The sequence below is a fragment of the Melanostigma gelatinosum genome, assembly GCF_949748355.1.
Source record: "Melanostigma gelatinosum genome assembly, chromosome: 12".
Lineage (NCBI taxonomy): Eukaryota > Metazoa > Chordata > Actinopteri > Perciformes > Zoarcidae > Melanostigma > Melanostigma gelatinosum.
The window spans coordinates 13142416-13168618 of NC_136645.1; the positions used below are offsets into that span (position 1 = coordinate 13142416).

The window sequence follows — 26203 nt, forward strand, 5'->3', positions numbered from 1 at the left end:
AAACGTTTCTTGTCTGCTCTTCTGCAAGAACAATATCCTCCAATTTGAACTCCGATATCTTACCGTCGGACTAAATGTTCTCTGTTTATTAAATTATCATAAAATAAAAGCTGCACTTTCTGTTACCATTGTCGATATTTAAACTTTGTCGTGGGCAGATAAAAAGAAAAAAACACTCATATTGCGCTACAGAACATTCCTCTGTTTGGCTAAACATGAATCTTATTATAAACGGATTAGAACTTGTAATCTTCAATTGATCAGTATTTGTGAGTTCATACATTTCCCCACCCACGAGTCCACAGTGAAAGTCTGCTGACAGTGTCTAACTGATTTAATACAATTAAATATGCTCGTGTACCAACGTGAAGTCAAAGTCAAATACAATTCCCGAATAAATACGAAATGTAATCAACACTGATAACACTTGTGTTTTGCTGAGCAAAACGTTTCGAACTTCAAGTATAGAATATATGCCCACGAGCTCCCACGTATTTTTAAAAAATATTAATATTAATACTCCAACTATGTGAATTCAAAGGGCATACTTTTACTTGTTAGAAGAAATGTCTCTGTTCAACAAATGAGTTGTATTCAGGCTGTTAAACTGTTGCCTGAACCTATACAGCATAAAGTTATACAACTCCGGATCTTATCTCTTTTTGCACGTAATTCCTTAAAGTATTTGGTGCAGCTTGGGTAAAGGTCATGGTGTTGCTTTTATTAAATTTTATCCTGAGCCTCACATCTGTCCGAACATTTTAAATATTTTTTATTTCAACAGTTCCTTCAACTGTCAAACATAAAACTGCATCATGCAGCAAAAATAAAATGAAGAATGTTGTAAAAATGCTCTAAACATACTACCACACCATAATCACACACACACATATGCATTAAATATATATATTGATGTTTCGTTTGGGTTAAGTTCATTTAAATTTTTCTTAGAAAAACATCCCCAAAACTATCAGTGACATGCCAGATGTGTCACAGCAAAGTTATTCAGGAACCCCATATATTTTAAAAAATTGGTAATTGAAACCTCGTGTCAACTATATCTCTCTGAGACAACATGACAACGATCTGCTATGGATCTCTGCAAAAGGGCGGATACAGAACACATTATTGCTGGATTACATGAGTTTCATCTTTGCGTCACGATAGTGCGTCTTAACTGGCACTCAGGAGTGACCCTCAACTACATATGTGCCTTTTCACGTTTAGTTGAAGAAATAACAGAACACGATTTGGTGATGCGTCATTACAAAATACAGCCCGCCGGATTAGTTTAATGAGTTTATTGTGAACTTTCGTGCGTAAAACGTCAAACTGTATTGGATACGTGAGGTGTTGTAGACCGAGAGGAAAATATTATAGTGGGCTTTACTCGGTACATTTTATTCTCACGTAATTTGCTGCTCATCTGTTAGACAGTAGCTTTAAACGACCACTTCTAGCTTCACTGACCGCCCTGGAGACAATAGACGGCAATTTGTTTTGCGTGTCTTCCTCACCAGCGCCCCCAAAAAACATCTGGATCAGTCATATAAAGAGTTTATAGGTGAGCTCCATGTGTAGAAAGTTAAATCCCAAATTGGTTTTGAATGTTTTTGGAAAGAGGCCAAACTGAATGTTGCCATCTCCAAATCTCATTGGTATTAAAAAAAATGTGCAATCAGTTCAAGTCAAGTCAAACTTTATTTGTAGGCCTATAGCACATTCAAAAACAAGTTGACCAAAGTGGGGAGAACAAAATACAAATGAATACAAAGCAAACAAAAATAACAACAGAATAAATCAAGAAACATAATGTGCACATATAAAATAACAGCATTCGCCTACTGGAGTCAAAAGTGTCAAGCTCAACTTAATAATCAGACCCCAACGAGAAGAGGGGATGCTTCAATGTTTATGATGAACTGTTCCGGAGATTCGAGTTGGACACCAGGAGCATCGGAAAGGTCGACCTCGGTGCTCTAACAGGAGTATGAAGATGAGTTATGTGGCGCCATCCCATTTAAAAACTTTAAAAAAGGAATGACATGTTTAGCGCAATCCTGAAACGGAAAGGAAGCCACGAGGAGGGAGGCCTGGTATACTGAATACTGGTGATATGTACTCCCGTTTGTTTTTACCAGTGAGAAGACGAGCAGCGGCATTTCGTAAGTGCAGACGACGACCCTGTTGTTATTCAAACCAATCTAAGCACCACAGCAGGAACATGAGATATCATGTTGACAGGATTGTGTCTTTTCTCTTTTTGAAGCATTAATTTGTTCTCTCGAAATGTGTAGAGGACCGGAGAGTGTTGTCGGCCGATACATTTTCTGTTGGAACATTTTATTCACAATGTATCTGCACTTTCCGATGCAGTCTTGAAATTCTGCCACTGTGAGCTTAGCCAGTGATCACTTGGTTATTATTTGCATTTAAGTTCATCGTAAATCTGAATTTAGCTGAGTTTAACCCCTGATATGCCTTTATTTCAACAAGCTTTTTTCTTTTTCTTATTGTATACATTTTAATCTCAATCATGCTTTTCTTCAACTGAATAATAATCTTTCTATAAAATGTAGATTATTCGCAAAAGGAATAGCCAACATGGCGTAGCCTACTCATTCTTAAAGCAAAAAAACTATTTTATTATCATATCTATTTTGGTCAGATATATTTCGATATTTGTACTATTTCACACATGATTTTAAAAAAAATATTGATGATAATTTCATCAGAAAACACTAATTTATCTTCAATATTTAGAAGACAATACGTCCTCACATTTTAGAGAACGACAGAATTGTGTACTCATACCTCAGAGAACCTTAGAGGGGCGGTGCTGCCTCCTCTCCTCCTCCCAGCTTCTGGCTCTCTGAACCGGGAAGGCTGGCTTGGGGCGTGCGCTCTTATGAGCAGCTCCCAAAAATGCTCAGAGGGGCGGGGGGCAGAGGGGGTGAGACAACTAGACAGGAAGACAGATCCATATCGATGAGGCCGAAGTAAAGAACCACCATCGAACTTCGCGGCAGCAACGTTTGTTTATTTGCTTTCCCCCCCTCTCACCTTTCAGCCTCATTACGCACACTCATCCTCCTGATCTCTAAACCAAGAAGATGCCCAAATCTTCACCGTGCGTATTCCCAAGGTCCTTCCTGTGGCTGGCATCTGTAGCTACTTTGGTAGTGCAGTCGGTGCTCTCTTCCTCCTACTCTTCTACCTCCTCTACATATCAGAGATCTGCAGCCGGTGGGAAGCGGCCGGGCTTTATGGAGAGGACGCTGGTTCTCCTGGATGTCAACACCCGCAGTCCGATCAGAGTCCTCAACGACAACTTCCTTTCTTTACAGCTGGACCCCTCGATCATCAAAGACGGCTGGCTGGACTTTCTGAGGTACCAGAGTGTTTTTATGTTCACCAATACCACCAATACCACCTCTCAAATGTCTGGTGGTTCTTTTATTCATTACGCACGCAGCCACGTTGTCTAAATTGTCATGGAGTGAGCCAGCATGTTTCTTCCTCACTCACAGCACTGAGTGGTCCAATGTTCCACATTACTGAATGACTTTCATCGTCTGGCAAAGTCCCAAATCATATAATTTAATAAGGAGACGATGAGAGTGGGCGATTGGTTAAAATGCTATCCATTTCGGGGTTGTTGCAGTTATAGTGCACGTGCTCTGTATGCAGACAGTATAGGCTACAGACAGTATGCAGTGTGTCGATTGATATTAGACACAATTATTTACCCCTTACCCATGTATAATAATGCAAAATGTAAATTTCACAAGTCATCAAATCTAGTTTTGAGGTTTTATTATTTTCTCTTAAAACAGCTAAAAGTCCAATTTGACTTGGGTCCAATGTCATGCTGTTTAAATATTCTTTTAGAATGCATTTGTGACTGACTGTCATTCAGTTTGGTGACTTTTCACCACTGTGCATTTCTGAGAACAGTCCAAATTCCCCACATTATCAGATTAAGAGACTAACCTGCGCCACTGGCACACATTTGGACCATGGATTTGGAATCATGGCAGTTTAGAGTTCAAAACGTGGCAAAATAACTGATCAATAATATTTACCTATCATGTGCTGTATTTGATTTAATACAATGTGACGAATGTTATTTATTCTCATTGTTTAGTTCCGTTTCTACATCACATTGTATAATTGTAAGAGATAAACATGATCTATTCTAGATGATCTAAAGGGCAAAACACTACATCACTTTGTCAAGTGCACTTCATAAACTGGAAACCATTTACTTACAAAAGGTGAGGAGATAATAATAACATTTTTTATTTTCAATTCAACAACGTCATAGCCTACCATTCTCTGCTTCACACAACCTTTTTAGCAACTTTGTTATGTTCGTTATTTTCTGCTGAATCATTTATTATGAATATTATATACATTTTACCCTCATCAACTGCAATTTGAGTAATGTTTGTTTCGCCTAAAATGACAAGCGGTCTGTAGGCTACTGCAGTCTGTAGGCCTGTCGGCCGTCACTTTTGGCATCTTCCGTCATTTTATTGTGTTGAGTTTAAGCCGACTGCCACGTAGGCTGTAAATAAAAAAACAGCGATTTGCAAAAAAAAAGTCCCTCATGTAGCCTACTATCATTTTTCGTCACATAAAACATCATATGCACTGGATATTAACTTTTAAAATTGCTGTATTTTCATGGTTTCAGTTTCTCTCTATATAATAGTAGTAATAGTAAAGTAGGCTACTATTTTGAATACTTGCCTATTTGTTATCAAAGACAATTAATTATATGTTTAATTTGCATAAAGCACAAAAAATAAACAAAGGACACCTTGTTTTAGGCGAGATTGTGACAGTTGAAAATAAAAGATACCGATTATTGAAAAACTCCTTATTTGTGTTGGTCTTCATGAAGAGGAAGTCATTTGAATCTAAAATAGTGGTGAGTAAAACCATTTGGACGCGTGTGTTACGCTTTCCTTCCGTTTCTTGGGCCTGCTGATGTCAACGAGAAAAACAGAGCAGACGCTTTGTGATTGTCCTGCGGTGCTTATTAAACAGCCACTGCAAAATTAAACGACTTCATTTGTATCTCCTTTCGGTCATCTTTTTGACATGTGGAAATATAAATCATCGGAATGAAAGTAGGCTAAATTGAGTGGGTTAGGATTTGCCTTCACTTATCCGCTCCCCCTACATATGACCGCGAGACACTCTATACATAAAACGTCACGCCATGTCCTTTGTGTCCGCAGCTCCAAGCGGCTTGTGACGCTAGCGCGCGGCCTGTCTCCTGCCTTTTTGCGTTTTGGCGGAAAGCGAACCGACTTCCTGCATTTCAACAACCAGAAGAACCTCGCCAAGTTCAGAGGGCCGGGGCCAGACTACTATCTGAAGAACTACGAAGACGGTGATTCGACATTTCTCTTCGTCTACATGTGTATTTCTGACGGACTCATAGACGTCTGCTCCGTCTGTCCGTGTTTCTCCTCTCTAAATGAACAGTCAGACGCACCGAGTTCATTTTAGTGCAACATTATTATTTCCTACACACGTTAGGTCGATTATTTATTATAAACAGCCTCCATTTCCTTTTAAATACAGGAAGTTGCCAGTCAGTTAAGGGCACCTAGTTTATACGAACACCGGCCCTATTAAATCTACACCTTCACGATGGAGATTAATAAGGCGCTTCTTATATTTACGCTTATTAAATGGGATGAAGAAAATAGAATAGAAACACGTCTTTGTCCAACAATTCGCATCAACTGAGCATCAAAATACAACCTCCGACATTACCATAACGTTTAATTAACGCCTCTGCAAAACCGTTTCAACAAAACCTGAAATGGTGACCGTCAGGATTTAGGTCCGTGAAGTAGACATCATTCGTTGGCTAGGTGTCGCAACTAAACTGCCAACTCGGTGAATTTAAGGCACTAAAGATGTTGTTTTTGGAACATGGTAGCCTATATAGCTTCGTATAACACACATCAGTGTTACTTTTCAACATATTTTACCATTTTACCATTGTACACACATTTGGTAGGACTTCTCTGTTTTTGAAAAGTACCAAATGTGTGTTTAAAATGACACAACATATTTTAGGTTTCAACAGGTGGACTAGGGTTTACTTGCAAATCCAATTTTAAAACAAATTTACCAAACAAAAGTGTTTTAACTTGTGGTGCATAGTATTTTTTGACGAAAATAGCAACATAGCTGTTCACATCTATGACAACAAAAATATTCGTCGCCTTCATTTCTTCCATCTATGCCCCCTTGCAGACATAGTGCGCAGTGACATTGCATTGGACGAGCAGAAGGGCTGCAAACTGGCCAACCATCCTGACATAATGCTGGAGCTGCAGAGGGAGAAAGCTGCCACCACGCAGCTCGTCCTGCTGAAAGAGCAGCTGTCCAACATCTACAGCAACATTACGATAACAGGTAGGAGATTAAACACACAAAAATGGCTCTTTTTTTGGGGTGCCTGCTCATATCCTAAGAAGCATGTTATCCATGTTCACATAGCACAGTCTGGACTTTTGTGGGTCCTGCACATTCATGCAGATGCGTAAGTGTACGCACACACACACACACACACACACACACGCGTTCTCTCACACAAGGTTCAAAGCATGCCAATGTAAACCATCAGCTTTCTAAATGACAAATGTAATTTGTAAAGGAGGAATGTGGGGATGGATCGAGGAGTGCAGCAGCAGAGGCTAGTAAACAGAGCACTAACATTTTCACTGGTTACAGTTAACTCAAACTGACCGCAGAAGGAACTCTGGAGTCCTGATTTTGGGTGGGCTGCATTTCTTATCTGTTTCTGTGATTGACTTGGATGTAAATGAGAAACGGCAGGAGAAGAGAGTAAATGAGGGACTTGTCTGTTGAAATTACTGTGGTTTTTTGGAGTCATTGTAATGATTGAGTCTATAAAAAAGACTGAGTCGGTGTCAAATGATCAGTTAACTCTTCGCATGGATTTAAAGAGCTGAGAAGTGAACGTTAGTCGGTTGGTTAAGATGATTCGAAATTAAAAGAAAAAGTTTAGCTCCAACCCCTGAGAAATCGTAAAAGGAACGGCATTGTGAGAACAATACAGCGAATGCTATTCCAAGTCTTTGCTGCTCTGTTGCTTCTCCTTACAGAAACACACACGTCCTATCCTCTTCAGCATCTTGAAAAGATAGTGGGCGGGGAGTGTTTTTTGGGTGGGCAGGGTTTTAATTCCAAAACACAGAACCACCCAGAAAGTGAGTCTTGAAAGCCAAAGAGCTGCTGGAAAAATAATTGTGGACTTGGAAGTTGAATCCAATCAAAGAGAATACATTATTTATGTGCTATACGGTAGTAAAAGTCAGACTTAGAAAGCCTTTTCGAGGGATAAAAGGTGAGATGTGGTACCACGTTCCCTGTAGATCCACAGAAATATGAAATATTTGGCCGTGAGTTTTGGAAAGACATTGATAAATTACGTTAATCAAAGAATCCAAGTCTCCCTCAAGTGAATGCAGTTGGATGTGTCACCAATATGTTTAGTTATTATACACACAGAACCGGCGGCCTCGCATGAGTAGGTCGGCAATGTGTTCTCCTGGTTTTCAGAGGGTCTCGCTTCACTGGTGCAACCGCACTGTGTGTTGCTGTATGAGTGATAGATGTGGAACATTTATCAGCTGCGTAATTCGGATACTCTCAAGTGCAACAGTCAAAACATGGCCTTGTTGCATTCATCAAGTAGGCAGACGAAGGCATAGAGGAAGATGTTGGAGGGAGAGGTTGAGCATCCTATTTTTAATCCTGTAGTGTTGCAACTGTGCTGAAAGCCATTATGGCCCTTTCAGTCTTTCATTTTGTCGCAACATGTTCCGTGGAGGCCCATCATCGTTTTCATTAAACTCGGTAGTTTTCTTTTTTTTCATCACGCATGCTGATAGTGATTATGTGACGCTATGTTTGGTTTATTTTCAGGTGTGCATTGTACATTTCATTTAGCAGGAGCATACAAGTACAGCATATTATATCATGTGATTTCAATTGCTAAAGTCCCAGACAATATGTCGTCCGATGATAATTATCAGTAATACATAAATTGTTGTATTTTGGTAAAACAAACAAGTGTAAACTAATAAAACCATGTCTGAGACAACTAGCCTCTTTCTCACACATGTGGTACAGTGGTAATGTTCCCCAAAATTAGGACCACATTTCCCATAAACCCTGCTGCTTCCTGTCACAAAGAGGATGTTACCGCTTGCTCACTTAGCTTTGCAGCATGGAGTCTTCTCGGTGATACTCAAGTAAAAATAAACACAGACATGATTTTCTGATGTTAAAATATGCATAGCTCCTTTGAGCGTATACTGTTGTGCAGACTCTAATTACTTTTAAAACTGATTTTACACTTGGAAATATGAAGACATATAAGTTGAAAATATTGATTCAATAAAACTTGTGGTGATAATGAATCACCACTGAATGTTATTTTCCAACACACCAGACATTCTTGCATCATTTTACTGATTGACTAACGGCCCTGTGGAGTATCTTGTCTCTTTAAATGTGAACTCCTGGTGCGATGGATCCTTTTTATGGGGTAGAAGTCGAGTTGAAAGACGGAGAGCGGCGCCGTGCTGTTTTGGAGCATGTGCCGTATTTGATATCAGACTGGTTGGCTTGAAGTCGGGGATGAAGCCAAGCGGAAGGATGTTATTTACCCAAAGCTGATATACTGTGAAGTGTTCTCACAGAAACACTCGTTCTTTTTCGCACAGACACAAGCTGCCGGTTTGCCCAGTGGGAAATGTTGTTCGAAGATCGTCTGTGAAGGAGGAGTTACCGTTTTCTTTTTTATGGTACAGAAATTAGCCTCTGGTGAAATCCAGCATTGGACATTGACTCTGTTTAATGACTCACCAGAATAAGCACTGATGACGCCGAAAAAGTCCTGAGCGTGTGAACATGGTTTATGGTCTCATTATTACTCTCAGTTATTACTCCAAGCATGTTGTGTAAACTAGAATCTGTGCATCTCAGTGGTGGAGAGAAACAGAGGTACAGAGGCACAAGGGATGCTTTTAAATATGGTCTGGTAACAATCAGCCAAGATTCATTGTGTGTGTGTGTGTGTGTGTGTGTGTGTGTGTGTGTGTGTGTGTGTGAGAGAGAGAGAGAAGGCAGTAGTTGTTTGAAGGACCTTTAACAGTCTCGCTCCATCCTTTTCCACTCACCACTGTCTGACCTTTGACCTAGGCTTGTTAGAGCTATCAATAATGGAGCCACTCTGAGCTAACACACACACACACACACACACACATGCACACACACGTTCAGCTGGGGAATATAATCGAGAAAATACCCCAAGTTCAGACCAGGTCACGGTCAGGGTAATTTCGTGTCTCTCTGCATGGAGCATTTCCCTCCATCAGGCATCACTTCTTCAATTCTCTCTTCTCTTCCTCTGCCTCCATCACGTCCCACCTATCCACAACTTGACACCTCTCCCTCATTTTCCCTCTCATGTTTACTGTTAGTTTAGCTGTGTATATTGTGACTTCATGTGAACGTCCTCTGTTTATTTGAGACGTCAGAGAATGAGAGGCAGTCAATCCGTTCACCTTGTGACCTCAAACGCCTCTTCTGTGTGTTTTAAGGCTCAAAGGGTAAACGCAACTCAATTTAAGAATTCCTACACTGTGTTATTCTTGTAGTCGGAGGCCGTTCCGATCAATATTTGAGAACACGGGGAAGAAGAAAATCCCCCCAAAAACAGAGAAACTGGAGAAGTAGGAGTCAAAGATGGGATGTTTTCCGTTATAAGGTCTGCAGATGCTTGTGGGACAATGAATAGCAAACCTGTTTAGCTATTTCTGTTGGAAGGATCGAGGATTTCGCTTTTAATGTTTCCTTTGATTTTCAAGAGACAGAAAACTCAAAAGGATATTGACATCAGATGATGTGAACATTTCATGTCACGATTTTCCTGTGAAGAAAACAACTATTTTTATTTCTTCACAGTTAGGACACATATCTTTTTTTTTTTTGTGAAAACCGAATAATCTTCAATAAAGTAGGCCTAGTCATAAATCGTAAGGTCCCGCTGCATAAATAAAGGATAAATAAATAGCAACATTGTGTGAATCTGTTCCTTCTTACATGATGATTCCTGTAGCTCGACAGCTTTTACAAGTCTCTCAGATGTGCAGGAGGAAAACGAATGAATGAGTCATACGACATTTATCAGCACAAGCAACCTCGTCAATGAGGAAAATACAAGGAAAATGTACACTATATTATGAATACATAAATACAGTAAAAGAACAAGATGAGAAGTGATACGTGACACTGAAGTAATGTTGCTGTTGGGCCAGTTATTTTAAGTTTTTGGACACGGGCACCTACTGGACATCAGTGTAGGAGGGGGGATTGGGAAGACGAGCCATAGATGAGATTGGGGGGGGGGGGGCTGAGTAGGACGGAGGCTGGGTTTTAATTTGGGACGGAGCCAGGTTCATGGAGAGCAAAACACATGTATAACAGAAATGCAAAAGAAACTGAAATCCTGCAACGATCCGAACTTCAAAATAGCTGGTTGTTATCGTCTTGATATTTCTGGTTCTCTGTGCATGAGAGTAAATGTAGCAGCACTTTAAATCGATGGGTTCTCCTGCAGGAACAATAGCACAACACACAGCCAGTGTTGAACTGAAACAAAGCTTACAAAGGGGCGCTGGATGCTGGTTTGACGCCACACCGCGCGATCCATGAGGTCATACTTTTTTATTGATCATACGTTTTGGTTCGAGGCATCACAATAATAAACATTATTTTAATGAGCCAAAAGTTGACTTCACGATCTCCTCTTTCTCTCTTACTTAGTCTGACCTCAGATGTGGCGCATCAAGTATCACGAATGTTTACAGTTTCAAATCAGTCGTGGGATCGCTGAGAGTACACCAGACACTAATACCTGAGCCCCTCTCTTTGAACTGACACAGAGGGGCAGCAGTCGCAGCCTGAAGCCTCTCACTGGGAGCTGCAGGGCTCCGTTGAACGGAAACATGAGAATGACAAAATAGAGGTGTGACGCAATACGAATGTAACCCTGCTTTCACAACAAACGTGCAAGTGCAACAGAGCAAGGACATTATTTCTTAAGTGGCTACGCACTCCTGAACAGCTGCATAAGCCAGAGTGCGGAGCGGTTTGCGCTGTCCTTATTTTCCACCAGGTTTTTGGGCCAAAGTTAATCAAAATGTAACTTTTATATGCTGACTTTCGAGATGCGTGTTCTGGCATTGACGGGGAGGTCTTGGACGAATCTGCTGCTCATGATGGACGGTGTAGCACGTCACCTTCATGCAGGGGATAAGAGGTTGCATCCTGTCACAGACCTGCAATTAAAAACATAAAAATGTATGAACCGTCAACACTATCTGAACTAACTTTCTGATTCCTAGTGATAAACATACCCTAAACATAGTTTATTTACAATGGCCATACTCTTTCCATAACTTAACCATACATACCTAGGTTGCCATGCGCAGATGTTGTCGAAAGCAAGAATTTAAAAAATGTTGCCAGTGGACATTTGTCCAGTGTTGAGTTGTTGTGGGAAGGAGAATGGAGGAAAAGTGAAGTTTGGGCATGTCTAAACTATTCTCTAATCCTGCCAGACATGTGTCCGAAAATATCAAATGCGATTGGGGATGCCAAGTGTAAAATAGTTTATAACACAGTGATTGTTTACGTTCTTACTGTAGTTTGTAGCATCCCAATCAGCTGCTTTGCAGGATGGATAATGCTTCTTGGGCTCCACTTCATTCTCTACTACACTGTGAAAACGACAGTATGTGCACTTCATGGAACTAAAAACCACTCAATATTTTACAATTGCTTTGGCTGAGTAATCGAAGAATAATTTCAATGTGCAAAGCTCTTTGTGTCATACAATGATAAGATAATAACAATAAGACTGAAGGGAAATTCATGTCGCTGACAAAAACTATTATGAGTCACTTAACATGACATGGAGAACAACAGAAGGTTAAAAACAGACATGAGGAGCATAAAAAGGGGATTTTGCTGAACATCTGTGTGTGACTTGAGAATGTTTTCATCAAAACAAACTGGCACAGCTGTCTATCGTCAGAGGGCCTCTAGTTATAGCTTTCTGTTGTTACTCATTTGAAGAAATCAAAACATATTTTTTTATGACAGTGGAAAACATGCTCCATCCTTCCTATTAGTTCTGCTATACGACTCCACCATTAGCCTTTTATCCACTCTTTCCTTAATCTCGTGTTCAAACCTCATTTGTAAAGAAGAAGTAGAATTATTCCACCAACATCTGCCTCGTCTCCTTTGTTTAAAATCCCCCCCAGTGAATATGCACACACACACGCACACACACACACACAAGGTGTGAATTGTGTTTTTGGTGTCCATCTTTCCAGCTCGCTGCTGAATGTAGATTCATGAGTTTCTCCTGCCAAGTTTCACACTATAACACCGCATTACAGCCAGTTTGCCGTCGCAGCGGGATGATGAATATATGCTGCTTTGATTTGTTGATATCCATAATGATCTTATTGGATATGAGCCGTTGCTGTGGATCTTGGAAAGCAAAGTGGTAAAACAAAGAACTTTAAAGGTTGTGTGTGTGTTTTTCACATTACGGTTTGCCCGACTGCTTGCTTTTCTTTTGAAAGAACAGGACCTGGCAACCTGCTGTGCAGTACTGCCAACAACTGAGGGGAGTCGAAACTCATAAATCTGCTCAAGCAAGAATACCCACAGTTTTTATACATAAACATTAGGCTTTGGAACATCATCAAATCATTCACTGATCTCGAACAGTGGTTCCAAACTATGAGTTGTTCAACAGAGATTTTATTTCCCAACCTGTCCACACAGTTAGGTAAAGTCGAATGAATATCCTTCTCTTTTAAGAAGGGATGTTTACCATATTTTAATTACTTTTTAATGTTTTGTTTAAAGAGAGAGGTTTTGTATTAATCTCTCGCCTCACAAATTAGTAAATGTTTTGTCTTTTTTGTTCTATTTTTTAAATGATCTTAGTTTAAAACAAAACAATTTAGAAATTGTGTATGGATTAAGTACATTTGTTTATTATTTATTTGAGATTTCATGTCGATTCCTTTTTGTTTTTAATCACATTTTTATGAACAATTGACAAAAAGAGAAAGGGAACATGAGACACTGTGAGAGGAGAAGATCTGCCAATGGTCTGTGGTCAGATATGAACAGAGAATGCTGATACAACTGGCATGGTAGCAAACTGAACTAAGAAAAGCCTGTGAAGGAATCCATGAAAACACCAAGTTCAAATTTAAATTACCTTTAAATGAGCTGGGCTTCCCATTGCAAATTGGCTTTGGACCCTGCTCAGTTAGACTTTAGGGTTTCATGGCAAATTATTTCGGGCATTATATTAAATGATGGCAACAAACTGGTGATGTATTAAAACCAGACCAAGAACAAAATAGCCAAAAAATGCGCCTGGCATAAACCAGGCACAACAAATTGAAACCTTGGCATGTGGTGGTGGAACACCACAAACAATGGCTGCCTGAGTCACCTGGCAGCTACTGAACAAAACCAACTCTAAATGAGATTGTTATTACACTGACATAATACATTTAAACATTGAATCGTGAAGAACTTCATCATTTGCCCAGTTGAGCAAATTTGCTGCACTATATCAGTCTATTGACTCGTATCTGATCTACTGATATCTGTTGTGAAACATTTGTTTTGTGTTTTTTAATTCAAAACCATCTCTGTAACTAAAATTCCCTGCGGTAAAGTTTTAGTGTCTGACATTTGTGATTTACAAGGATTTAGTTTGCACCAAGTGCGTCTTTTTATCAGTTGTTTCGTCCTTTCCGTCACCATGTGCATCTTTTCTTTCTTTTTTCAGTTTCAGTGTCTCTAATAATCTCTAATAAGCATAATTCTTTACATGGCAAAAATGTTTTGATCCAGAATGAAACCCCCGCGGCACACATGGAGGCTTTTTACAATATACCTCAGAGAAGTAGTACAAGTAGAAGAAGTATTTGACAAATGAGCTCAGTCAGAACGTGAATACAATACATCACATGACCTTATATCCTACGTGTGTTTCACTGAATTTATCACATGCCGTTCCTTCGTTCTTACCCGTCAGTTTACAATTATCAGCAGTGATGTAAGCTCAGCATGACAAACTCTTGATTGCCTTATTGCCTGCTTTTTTTTTTCTCCCTTCCCTTTTTCCACATGGCCTGTACGGATCCAGAAGTGTCTGTTTTTCGTTGATCGAAAGAATACCTAGAGTGTTTAAAGCATGGATGGACGTAACATGTAATTCCATGTGTTTGCAATATGCCCCGAGACAAGTGCCAGCAACCTGCAAACGAATGTCATTTTAATAGCCTGATGCATGGGAAATGTTTGAAAGCAGTCCTTTCTCTCCTATGATTGTTTGGCATGACGTCCAGCCTCCACATTTTCCCTCAGAACTCTAGAAAACATACGTTTTGTGTCAAATTTCAAATCATGGCACAGTGTTCTTGACTGCTCCGAGCCAGTTCGTACCAATGGGATGGACCTGTAGCAGGAATGCTGGTACCTCTTGAGTGTGTCTGTGTGTATTCATACCGTGTGTGTGTGTGTGTGTGTGTGTCAGCTCTGTATGGGTCCAGATGAAATTGTTATCCTGAGGGGAAACATGCCTCCTTCATTACCAGCAAGACACATTTTATTTCCTTAATTTGACTCTCAGGCTGTCGTCAGTTATTTTTCGAGATTGCCCTAGATGCGTGTGTGTGTGTGTGTGTGTGTGTGCGCGTGCGCGTGTGTGTGCCTGTCCATATGTACTCATTGTATTTAAAGTTTGTAGTGGAAGTCGGAGCTAGTAAGACGGAGTTGTAACCTCTGTTTAGGGAGGTAAATTGACCTGGTGTTTAAGAATGATGTTTCCTCTTTCAACTACGCTGGAATTTTAACACACTCATTCGCGTCACACAAAGGTTTGCAGCATATCTGCATGCGTGTGTGGGTGTTCAAGGAAAGACTCTCCTTTTGGTGGTAGTGAGAGAATACAGCGTAGTCCTGAGCGGATTAGTCATCATCAATAAGGATCAGAGGTATTCTGTCATTTTTCTATTATGAATTGCACAATAGAAGTATTTGATGTTACATATTTTTTCATATACGACGTTCTTTTCTCTGACTAAATGTAAGATTCACTGAGGATGTTTTCCAGGCTTTCCTTGTAACCTTAACGTAATGTTAAATGTGTTCCTTCTTTCCGAGACGTGTCATTTTCATCCTTCCTCTTTCTTCTCTTTAATGTGTTCCTCATCTAGTTTGTATCCAACATTGTAGCTTCGCTGAAGCTTTCTATAGTTTTAAATTATTTGTTTTGATCAAATTGGTTTCCTGCCTACTTAACTGAGGAAATGCCAGCCAGTCTTCAGCACCGGGCACATTCATCTCTCTTGCAAAGCTCCCATGTATTACCGTAAACTCCAGACATTGTTGCTTGTATAAGAGTTTGGCATGTTTCTCTTCTGGCCACTTGTGAATCCTCTTTAATTTTTTCTCCTTTTTTTTCACTCTGAGCATATGGCTTGTTGGATTGTGTCGGACTTTGTCAGGGGCCATCTATCACTCCACGGTGTCCTGCTGAGTTGGAGATTCAGCTCTCAGCCCTCAAAATGGGAAAACAAGAGGGAGCGGGAACAAAGTTAGATTAAGAGAGAGGGAGGGAAAGGGGGGATGGAAGGAGTGAGAAATTAAATAAGAGAGACAGACGAAGCGGGGGGGGGGGACTTGAAAAGAGCAAAGAAATAACAAAGTACAAAGATGAGTAAAACATTTTTCCTCATACGAGTCCAACAAAGACTGTTTTCAGTTTCTTTTTTCTGAACCAATCTATTTACCATCCCAGCCGGCTCTGGCAGTTTAGAGCCTCTCGACCCAGTTAACACCTGTGGTGTAAAAGTGCCTTCAAGGTTGAGCAAAGCTGTAGGTGTTCAGGGTTCAGTAGCTTCACGCTTGTTCGACTCTCCAACAGCCTCGGAGCACAAATAACATCTTCAGAGCGCTCTTAAGAAAACACCTTTTAATAAGAAGTGTGTTTCCAAAACCCTTTTACTGGCCTTGTATTTATTTCAGATTACTTCTCACACTAACGGATGGAAAACAAAACACTGCATGTTTCATATTTATTTTATTTCTAAATGTGACTGGCTGTACGTATATTGTTTTTGCCTGATTTATATTTCAATAGAAAAAACTATTTTTTCGGTTTCATTATTACCAAATCTACGATACGATCTTCTCTAAAGAACTTTATCAAACAATTTTAATATTGTCTTCTATGTAAAATCAATAAAGAAAAAAACAACACAATAATTGAGAAAACATGCCCGTCCTTGTTAAAGTGTTGAGTCTATACCTGCACAGAGGCATCGCTCCTGGCTGTGACTGACCTCTGACCCTCACATGAAACGAGAACACGAATGCGCCTCAGAGGGATTTGTGAAGAAGTTACTTCCTCATTATTCTGTGCGTCAGATGGTGTCTGAAGAGCTCTGGAAACATCCGTAATGTTACAGCTGAAAGTAAGACGTTTTAAAATTAGATTCATAAAACAACGCATCGCTTACATATACATTGTCCTCCTGTATCTGCTGTGTCACCATAGGCTCTTGAAATATCCTTAAATTATATATATGGATATGTTAAATTCAATGTTAAAAAGTGGCCTCAATGATGCCCACGTAAATGTCGTGTTCTTCACCAGAGCTGCATTTAAGGTCAAATGAAGAACAAGAACATTTTCCTCCACTATAACTAAAACCGGTGCCTCGCTGTGAGAATGATTGTTGAAACAACATCTCATGACACACCTGCACAGCAGGCACTCTCCAGTCTTAACTGTCTGTTTTTTTTAAATGGTGTGAATCTTCAAAAAGATTGTGGTCAACATGCATTATTCAGTATGGCAAAATGACCACTTGGCAAATTAAACAAATTTACTCTCTCAAATTCCTGTCATGCAACATGCATAATTATGCAACATCATGCACAACTATAAAGGAAGCACAAAGCTAACCGGTGAAAAAAAGTGGCACAAGTGAACAGATGAGGAAAAGGGAGATAAGGAGTCTAATTGCCTGTGATCTTTATTAGTATTGTTAGTATTCAGCGTATTAATTGTCTTTTCGCTCACCTCCATCAGCAAACCTCTCATGCATCTGTGTATGAATCCAGACAAGGTCCAAATATCCTGTTTTTCTTTGAGAGAATTCAACCCTACAGGTGCCCAGCTACCTTCCAAAACAATGACTCAGTGCAGCCCGCATACGACTCAACAGCCAAACAACAAATAACTCTGGTATCCAAACAACATGATCTAGAGTTCCAGGAAACGGCTGAAATGTGAAGTCTTAAAGGGAAACTGACTTCATGTCAGAAATGTCTCCTTGACGTTTGGCCTTTTCCGTTTGGTTTTGAAAGATACTGAGCAGCTTTAGGTAGCAATGGATCACAGTGCGGCTTTTTTTTTTTTTTTCTCAAACGCGTGTTTGTTTCAGATGAAAAAATGTTGTAAACTGAAGTGAGAGAAGCTGTGTGTGTGTGTTTTGGTCAGGCAGAGCTTTGAATAAGTCGTTCAGTCAGAACCCACGTCTCTTTCAGAGCCCTGGTGTTTGTTTGTCTGTAAATCTTAAAACGTAGGCCGGACACATATGGAAGCCAGTTTGGGCTTGGCTGTTAGGATGGCAACCTACTTTTACTGAGCCCAACAACTGATAGCGGTTTGGCTACATCTGAAGATCAGTCACCTCTGAAAAGTTTATTGGCTCATTAGAGGAGCAATGGAAGCTTAATGTTAGATGTGTGACCAAATTGTTTTCTTTCTCATTTGCCAACGTTTCTCTTTGTTTCTGTTTTTGATAATTGGCTTAAGTATCCAGTAATTGGTGCCTTGGGTTTATGTTTTGAGATTTTATTAGATGCCGGCTGATGTATGGTTACAAGATGACAGAGAAAATATCTAAACTATTTTATAGGCTTTCATCACTTAAGCAGTAAAACACATTTAAAAAAATACAATGATGTTACTTGGAACGCGTCCTGCGTCTCTGATGCATACAAATCCCAAAGCACGCAGTAAACTCACCATGGACACGTCCAGACAACGCGCCCTCATTTTTAGCTTATAATGCTAAATTGTCTGCAAACTTGGCATTGGTAAATAAAACAAGTGGCTGCTGATCTACGCCGTATTCACTTATGTCTGTGTTGACCCAATGATGCTTTACCGTCCAGGGGACTAGCCCTGTTGACAAAGTGTTTTCACCGGTGGACGCCATTTTCTCACCATCTGTGCATTGTCTCAATTAGTGAAAGGAAAATGTAAAATATAAATCGGCATATTTTTCAAAATGTTGAACTTTTTAATTTATAAAATAGGTTATTTATTTTAACGGATTAAATCACACTTTAAAATGTTCTTTTTAGATTCAGAAAAAATATACAAAAGGTTGATTTGAATATAAATAATAAAATATATTGATATTCTGACTTGCTAACATGTGTATGTAATGTATAACATCAAAAACAAGTTAAACACTGCAATTTGTAAAAAAAAAACACATTTTATTGGGGACCCACTCAAATAACCACCTGTGTGTCCCGGCACATTTAAAACCTATCGACATCACTGAACGTATTTAATTCATGTCTTAACTGTAGCAAATAGCTGTTAATGTGTCGCAAAGATATAAAGAAGAAAGGAAGGAAGAAATAACTGGACTATCCTCGTGACTGGGTCTCCTGCACTGAGGCACCTCTCATAGCTGCTTGCCCTCCAAGCCCCTTTACTCTAAAACTGTTATTAAAGGAATTTTATGAGTTCATAAGTGCGTAATGAAATCATTGTCGGTCGGAGAAGTGAAGCACGGAAAGGAGAAGTGGAATTGAATTTTCGGTGGTATTTTCCTTAGACCTGCATTCCCCAAGGGAACGTACAGCACTGCTTGCAGTGGCCCAGGCAAGAGAAACCTTTGCCTGAGGTTTCAAACCTCTGCTTTGAATGGCAGGAGTCGACACCTCTAACCAGGAGCAGATGTTTGGCTCGGCTTGGCTTGGCTCGGCCCGGTCCTTCCCCTGGCAGAGTAGGAAACCCCCGGTCCGATACAGCAGCATGCCCCACTCGCAACGCTAATAGCCTGGCTCTTGTTCTTCTCTCCTCGGTGAACTCCACTGCCTTCACGGTCCTTCACTGTAGCACCAGAAAATACATGGGAACAGAGCCAAGACAAGGAGGACTCCTGCACACTCACACCAACATTCGCATCTCAACACTGGAGTGATGCTGCAAGGGATTCTGTAGTAATGTTGGACAACTGATAAACCATCGCCATTATTTCCTTCCTAAGTCTACTGTGAGCTACTGCTGCTCAGCGTTTAGGCTTAGAGACGTTTTGCAGCAAGCACATAGTTGTAAAATGCCATTCGTCATTCACATTATATTCATATATTTTATTACATTTTACAACTTACACATTAGGAAGTAAGAGTTGGAAAGTAAGTGTAAAGCAAAATGCTAAAAAGTAGTATGACTTTGTTGTAATGGCATACGAAGTTGATGCCGCTTTTAGACTTACATTAGTCAAGGGTGAGCTTATAGGAAGTTATTATACAATTCACAGATCATTTTTAAATAATCTGCTGAATTCAGGTGATTCAGATGTTTTGTTTACTTGTAAACGAATGAACTACGTCTGTCTCCTTTGTTTAACAGTGTTTGAGAGGAGACATTGAAATAATTACAGGACACTTTGCCTTTTCATCTTCTAGAACGGTCTGCTACGGTTCTAATTCTCCCAATATGAAGCATTTTTGAAATCCTCCAGATGTAACCTAAACGTCTTACTCTGACCAGATGTGAACCGGTTTCTCTGCACTGATTTAAAATCCTTTCAAATGTATCCTTTTCTGTATGAACTGGCTCATACATACATTGTTTTCTGGTGTCACCTGCAATACTTTTGTTCACTCCCTTTAGTCCGATAGATGGCTAATTATTGTGCTGCATTATCAGCACCAGCTTCTTTCTTTACAAACAAGAAAAACATACATTTTGTATCTTATCACCTCAAACATCCTCAGGAGATGTTTAAAATCACTAACTTCTGCCTCTTGCAGTTCAATTACATTTACTGTTTTCATTCTCAACTAATCAGAGACTTGGAAAAAAAACTGGTGTTATCTAACCTAACAGCTCTACATTGGTTTTATTTCATGGGTACAAAACTGTACCAATCAAGTCAATGAAACAAATAAATACTGAAAGTATGTTTATGATCAGTAACGAGTTGACAGATCGGTGTATATTTTCTACAGTGGGTGTAAATGAATTGGTATTTATTTGTAAAACTGAAAAAAGCGTGTGTGGGATTGCTTTCAATCTCTTAGCCTACAATATGGTTTTATTGTTTAACATTTGCACCACCACAAGTGTTCAAGCAGCAAAGCAGAATGTCATTTTTCCACACATCAAACATCTATACAGACTAATTGACCAAAACACAACAATAAAACAAATCCAACTTGCGTGCAAACCCCTGCCAGCGTGTCTTAGGGAAGAAGCAAAGCACAAACGGTGAGAAAAAAATGTTTTCAAATGTGGAAATGTGCTGAGATTTTTACAATGCAGCTTCATGTGCTCGACAGACGGGATCAGGGAAACTCAGCAGGAGCTGATGAGGAGACAGCTTTGAGACTTTGGGAGATATTTGTTAAGGTGAATGGTTGAAAAAAGATTCCCGCTCTCTTTCTCCATAAACATCTGGCAGGAATATCCATCACAGCGCTGGGACGAATCCCAGCTTCGCCATAACGAGGAATTGCTGCAGAAACTCAAATGGGACTTAAAAGTTAAGAGTTATGGGAAGACAGTCTGTCCGCCTGACTGAGGCAGGTGCCCCCTGTAGTGTTGGTCCTACGCGGGCCAGCCTTTTAGAGAGGATTCACGTGAGAGCATTTATTTTCTTTTTGTACGTGAGCCGCACAGCTCTACCACCAAATCATTACTTTACCGCTACGATAATGAAGTAATAGCATCACTTAAAATGAACGTTCACTAATTTAAAGCATTGAAAATTGTTCTTTGATCAGCCTAAAACTGTGCCAAATTAGCTGCCTTGCATTGATAGTTCAAGTTTGTAGAATAATTAAACACATGCATCAGAAAAATGTGAATTACAGATTAGATATATGGGAAAGTTAAATGTGAAATCTGGCAATTTAATATATTAAGGGACATACAAAATATTTCTTTGGCTTTAACTTGTTGGCAAATATTTGGTCACATTTGTACCAATATTATATAAATTATTGTATAAAATTAGATTTTTCAATTATATTTAATTAGGTTAATTATCAGTCATATTTAAATTACAAAATAGGAAATGGCTCATATAGTCAGTGTGGTCAATAAACCACATAGTAGCATTCTTAAAACATTTTGTAACTTTTCCCAGCATCTGTTATTATCAAAGTATAATTATATATATGACTGTTGTATTGCAAGCTCCTGATCCCGTGACTGTTTAATCTGGCTCTGCTCGCTTAGCAGAAGACAGAACCTCCAGTTTAACTAATGCATAACTAATGCGTGTGGATATAGTATGAGAGAGGAAGATGATTGCTGTGATTACGGTGATTATTCTAGCAGTGAAAGGGAGTCTGGGATGCTGTGTGTTTGCTTTGCTGCCCTTCTGGGGATCTGGTCTGCATAACCCTCATCCATCACACGGCCCGGGATCAAAGATACCCTTCTTGAGCTGGGAATGTAGCAGATGTCCTAAATACCCCCATAAACAAATGTTTAGGTTGCCCTTGTTTGCCAGTCGTACGATTTTTGAAACACGATGAAATGCAAGGTGCTAAAAGAGGCCTTTGTAAAGAACCAAAAAAGTTGCTCTTGCGGATGAGCAATCAGTGATTTGCACTGTGTTTACAGCCTAAGCAGGTGTTTTGAGGGACGGGCTGCAGACATTGTTTTAAGTCCAAACTCTTTGATGGTTCAGGGTTAGTAAAGCCCTGGGCTACTCTCACTCCCGTTTCACTCTGTCTGCCCGTAGGAGTCTTGTTTCTCTGCAATTATGGAGCAATCAGAGCTAAATTACAGCATCAGCAGAGGTGTGTGACGAGATGGCTAACCGGATAAGAGGTGGAAGCTTTACAACCGCCCTCTTAGGAGGTGACGCCGCTGCTAATCTCTGGTAGTAAAAATGTCAGGTGTGGCTCTCGTTTGTTATCTTTAAAGGCTCTACCGTTTAAAAAAAGCAACATTAACGTTGGACGCACTAATCTTATTTATCTGTTCAATAACTACTAAAGCTGTTTTGTTAAAACCCCATCTGCTGGACTTCAGGCAGTTTTTCTTTTATATGACCTGAATATTCTTAAGAGCATGAAAGCCTTCTCTTTGCATCAAGTTTAACCGTTCAGGGTTGTTGAAAAGCTTAAAAACTTGCTCAATGACACTCATGAGTTCGGTGAGAGTGAACCAAAAAAACAAAAGTCACAGCCGGTAAAATGAGCTGAAAGATGCTATTAAGCTCTGAGGATACTAAAAATGGGTGAAGAGGTGGATCGGTGGTGATGCAGAGCAGACAGCTAGCAGCTAGCGACCTGAGACAGCATCCACCTGTCACTCAAAGCGGCTAAAGTGACTTTAAGCCTCAATACAATCGGAACGGGTGAGTTACATAAAAATTCACCCCCAGTTCAGTCGTCATGAACAACGATATTAGCTAAAGGAACCAAAAAGTTTTTTTGTACCAGAATGTAAAGATGTTTATTTCTATTGCAAACTTGGGCATTTCACCATGGGTGTCTATGGGGATTGACTCGCTTTTGGAGCCAGCCTCAAGTGGCCATTTGAGGAAATTGTCTTCTTTTTTCAGCATCGGAGGTTGCCGCTTGGTTCGTCCTTATGAATGCTCCAGTTAACATTACATACAGGTGTTGATGAAATATTGAACAGTGCAGCTTTAAGATTGTTCAGTTAAAATGGCAAATTATGTCGTCCTTATTTTTCAACACCACTGCTGATAAAGTACTGTCCTTCTTGTCTTTGTCTACATTTTGAATACATTTTCACAAAGGTGAACCTTCAGTTCATTTCACGAGTTACTAAACAGCCTGTCAGATCATGACAACAGGATGATTCATAACCAGTTTTGGCTTTTTGTGACAACTGTTAATATCCTCTCCTTTGGACGTGTTTGGTTGTGGTTTGTAGGTAGCTGCACAACGCAAACAAAGAGAAGGGACATTAGGTTCTTTCTCTCCTGGGAAACGAAGACTTCCACACACCTTGTTTCTTTGCAAGCCAAACACGGTGAGGTCATTAGTTTCTAAAAAAGCGTACTTTTCTCATTAGGGAGTGATAGACAGCGACCATTGCCAAACAGATGTGAAAACCACTCACACCCCAAACGCATTTCCCTCACACCATGTTCCCCTGACAAGTGGTTTGAGTTACATTTGTTACAGTTACAGTTATTTTGTCCACTTCTCTGTCGTTGATTTGCTGTCTGCAGTCTGTTGCCTATAGGCTGAAGCATACACACACACACACACACACACACACACACACACACACACACACACACACACACACAGAGTGGATGTATGTGTGTTAATATACCACTCATCTTACTCACCAGCTCTGTCAACTTTCTCTGCATCTCCTTACACTGGGTACACAGAAGAGGGCCACACGCAAGTCTAGTCACAGCAAATGCACAGATTGAGGTAATCTTTCTCTCTCACACTCTTGTTTCCACACACACACACACACAAACACACACCGGTCCCCCTCTACTAACGGAATTGAAAACAGGTGCCCACCACATATCTTGCATTCTTCCAAAATACAAAAGTGGCTTGACCTGAATGGTTTCGCTGGAGTGGAGCCATCCTGTATGAAAGAAGAGTCCATGTGAAGAGATGTGTGTGTGTAAACATGGAGGCGTCTGTGCAACACGCTGGTGGAGCAGCACAGACTCACAATATATTGGAACCACATTTCTCCCTCTGCGCAACCCGAACATGCAGTGTCAAGTTAACGTCGGGATGAGTTGCAGATTCACCACGCGAACACAGCAAACCACCGCGTTTAATAGCTTTCGATACAGCGACCGTAACAGTACATATACTGGTCTGGCTTTGACCGATATGGATGAATGATCAAGCTGCATCGATAGCTGTGCTTAAACTTTTGACGATCCTTTTAAGAAATTGCAATTTGGAAACGTCAGCTTGAGATGACCTCGTTACAGTCACAGCGTATTTCTTCTGCGGCCACAGAAGATCTGGTTAGTGAGGGAACTGGGCCAATGAGAAACAGCAGGCAGAGAGTAGACTACTAAACGTAGCTGGCGGAGTAAAAGAAATTAAAGCCATGATGGAGGAGCTGACGATGAATGCGCTGCACTTGGGTTTTCCTGGATATTTTAGCAGTTTACTTCCAAATCTTTCATGACTGGCGATGCTGTTTGTCTGCGGCATGCGTGTGCACGTGGTGTGTGTTAAGTATAAATGTAAAATTACTCTTCAAATCATCTGGTAAAACCTTAAATACTGTCATCAACAATTGTTCCCAGCATGTTGAGAGCAATTTGATGGATAGACACTCTGAGAGTGTCCGTTTACACCGTGCCCTCCCCACTGAGGTCACAATGCAAAGTTAGCATCTGTGCGTGTGCCATGCCAACATAATGTGAGTTATTATAGCTGACACAGGAAATTACAAGCATCTATGCCATATGTATCTATGATATATATATATATATATAGGAACAGTGCAATGGTGTAATTTCATGCATGGGGTTTTTTTGCCTCAGAATTAATGCTAATGTTTTTAGATCATGAGCAGTGTGGACACTTGCGATACATTTTAAGAGCTATGGACGCTTGAGTGCAACATGTGAATCTTCAGATACAAAAAAACACATTGTATCCATAAACAGGAAAAGGGGCTCCGAATTAATTTCTCTAAACCTTCTCCCCTGTCTGCACATGCCTCTTGAGGATTCGGTTTTGATTTGGCTTTTAAAGCAAGCCAGAACTCAGCTCAGGGTGTGTGTGTGTGTGTGTGTGTGTGTGTGTGTGTGTGTGTGTGTGTGTGTGTGTGTGTGTGTGTGTGTGTGTGTGTGTGTGTGTGTGTGTGTGTGTGTGTGTGTGTGTGTGTGTGTGTGTGTGTGTGTGTGTGTGTGTGTGTGTGTGTGTGTGTGTGTGTGTGTGTGTGTGTGTGCGTGCGCCTGTATGTTCCAGACTGACTTTGATGGGACTAAACATCCAAATTGATATTTGCTGTGGAGGACAGCTGTGTCTGGCAGCAAGTCATTACATTTGTGCCTTGAATGAAACCAGAGACAGAAAACGTAGTTTTGTGCTCCCTATTTTCTCTTCCAAGAATGTAGTTATGTGGTACAAAGTAATATATTAGCATTTCTAAATTGATATTTTAAAGTCCAAGATAATAATTCCTTTTCACAGATCATCTCAATTTCAATTTTGAAAGGAAGGTTTGTGCCATCTGCATAGTTGTGGGCTGCCTTCACTTTCCTCTCGGCACACAGAGGGATATTTCACAAAGCAAGCTTGAATGGATGCCAGTTGAATTACTAATGATACTTGTTCTTCCATCTCAACCTGGTCAAGAGCAGGTTTTAAATGCCTGAGCCCGACTCATTCCCTCTCATGAATAAAGAACCGTAGCCTATTGTCAAAATACTGAAGCATTTACAGTAACTGGTGTAAAATGTATTTCATGAATGAAGAATTTATTATAGTTGTCTTTAATTTCAGAAATTCCTTTGTTTAAAATACTAGACTCTTAAATTTGAGTTTGAGCATTTCTGCATTTCAGCTTTCTTTACAAATGAGCCTCAATCCATGTGACCGCAGATCAAGGAGAAGCCATTGAGAACTCACTTTACAGTGAGGTAAAACAATGAGGTGTTGCTTCAAATTTACAATTTTCAAACTTTTCAAACGGCCTCCATTTTTCTGGCAACACTGTGAGACGAAATGTGAACGTACGACATGTTAGAATAACGCAGTTGAATCACAACACAGCATTACACGTAAAGACTTT

General features: G+C 40.1%; 1 protein-coding gene across 1 annotated transcript in view; it reads left to right on the plus strand.

Annotated features, from left to right (window-relative positions):
- The first annotated feature begins 3098 nt into the window (after window positions 1-3098).
- hpse2 (heparanase 2) overlaps window positions 3099-26203 on the plus strand; it is a 49334-nt gene continuing 26229 nt past the window's right edge. The window contains exons 1-3 of the mRNA XM_079279931.1: window positions 3099-3391; window positions 5250-5404; window positions 6283-6444. Of these exons, the coding sequence (XP_079136057.1) occupies window positions 3114-3391; window positions 5250-5404; window positions 6283-6444 (595 nt within the window). The 5' untranslated portion in view covers window positions 3099-3113. The remainder of the gene's footprint in view (window positions 3392-5249; window positions 5405-6282; window positions 6445-26203) is intronic.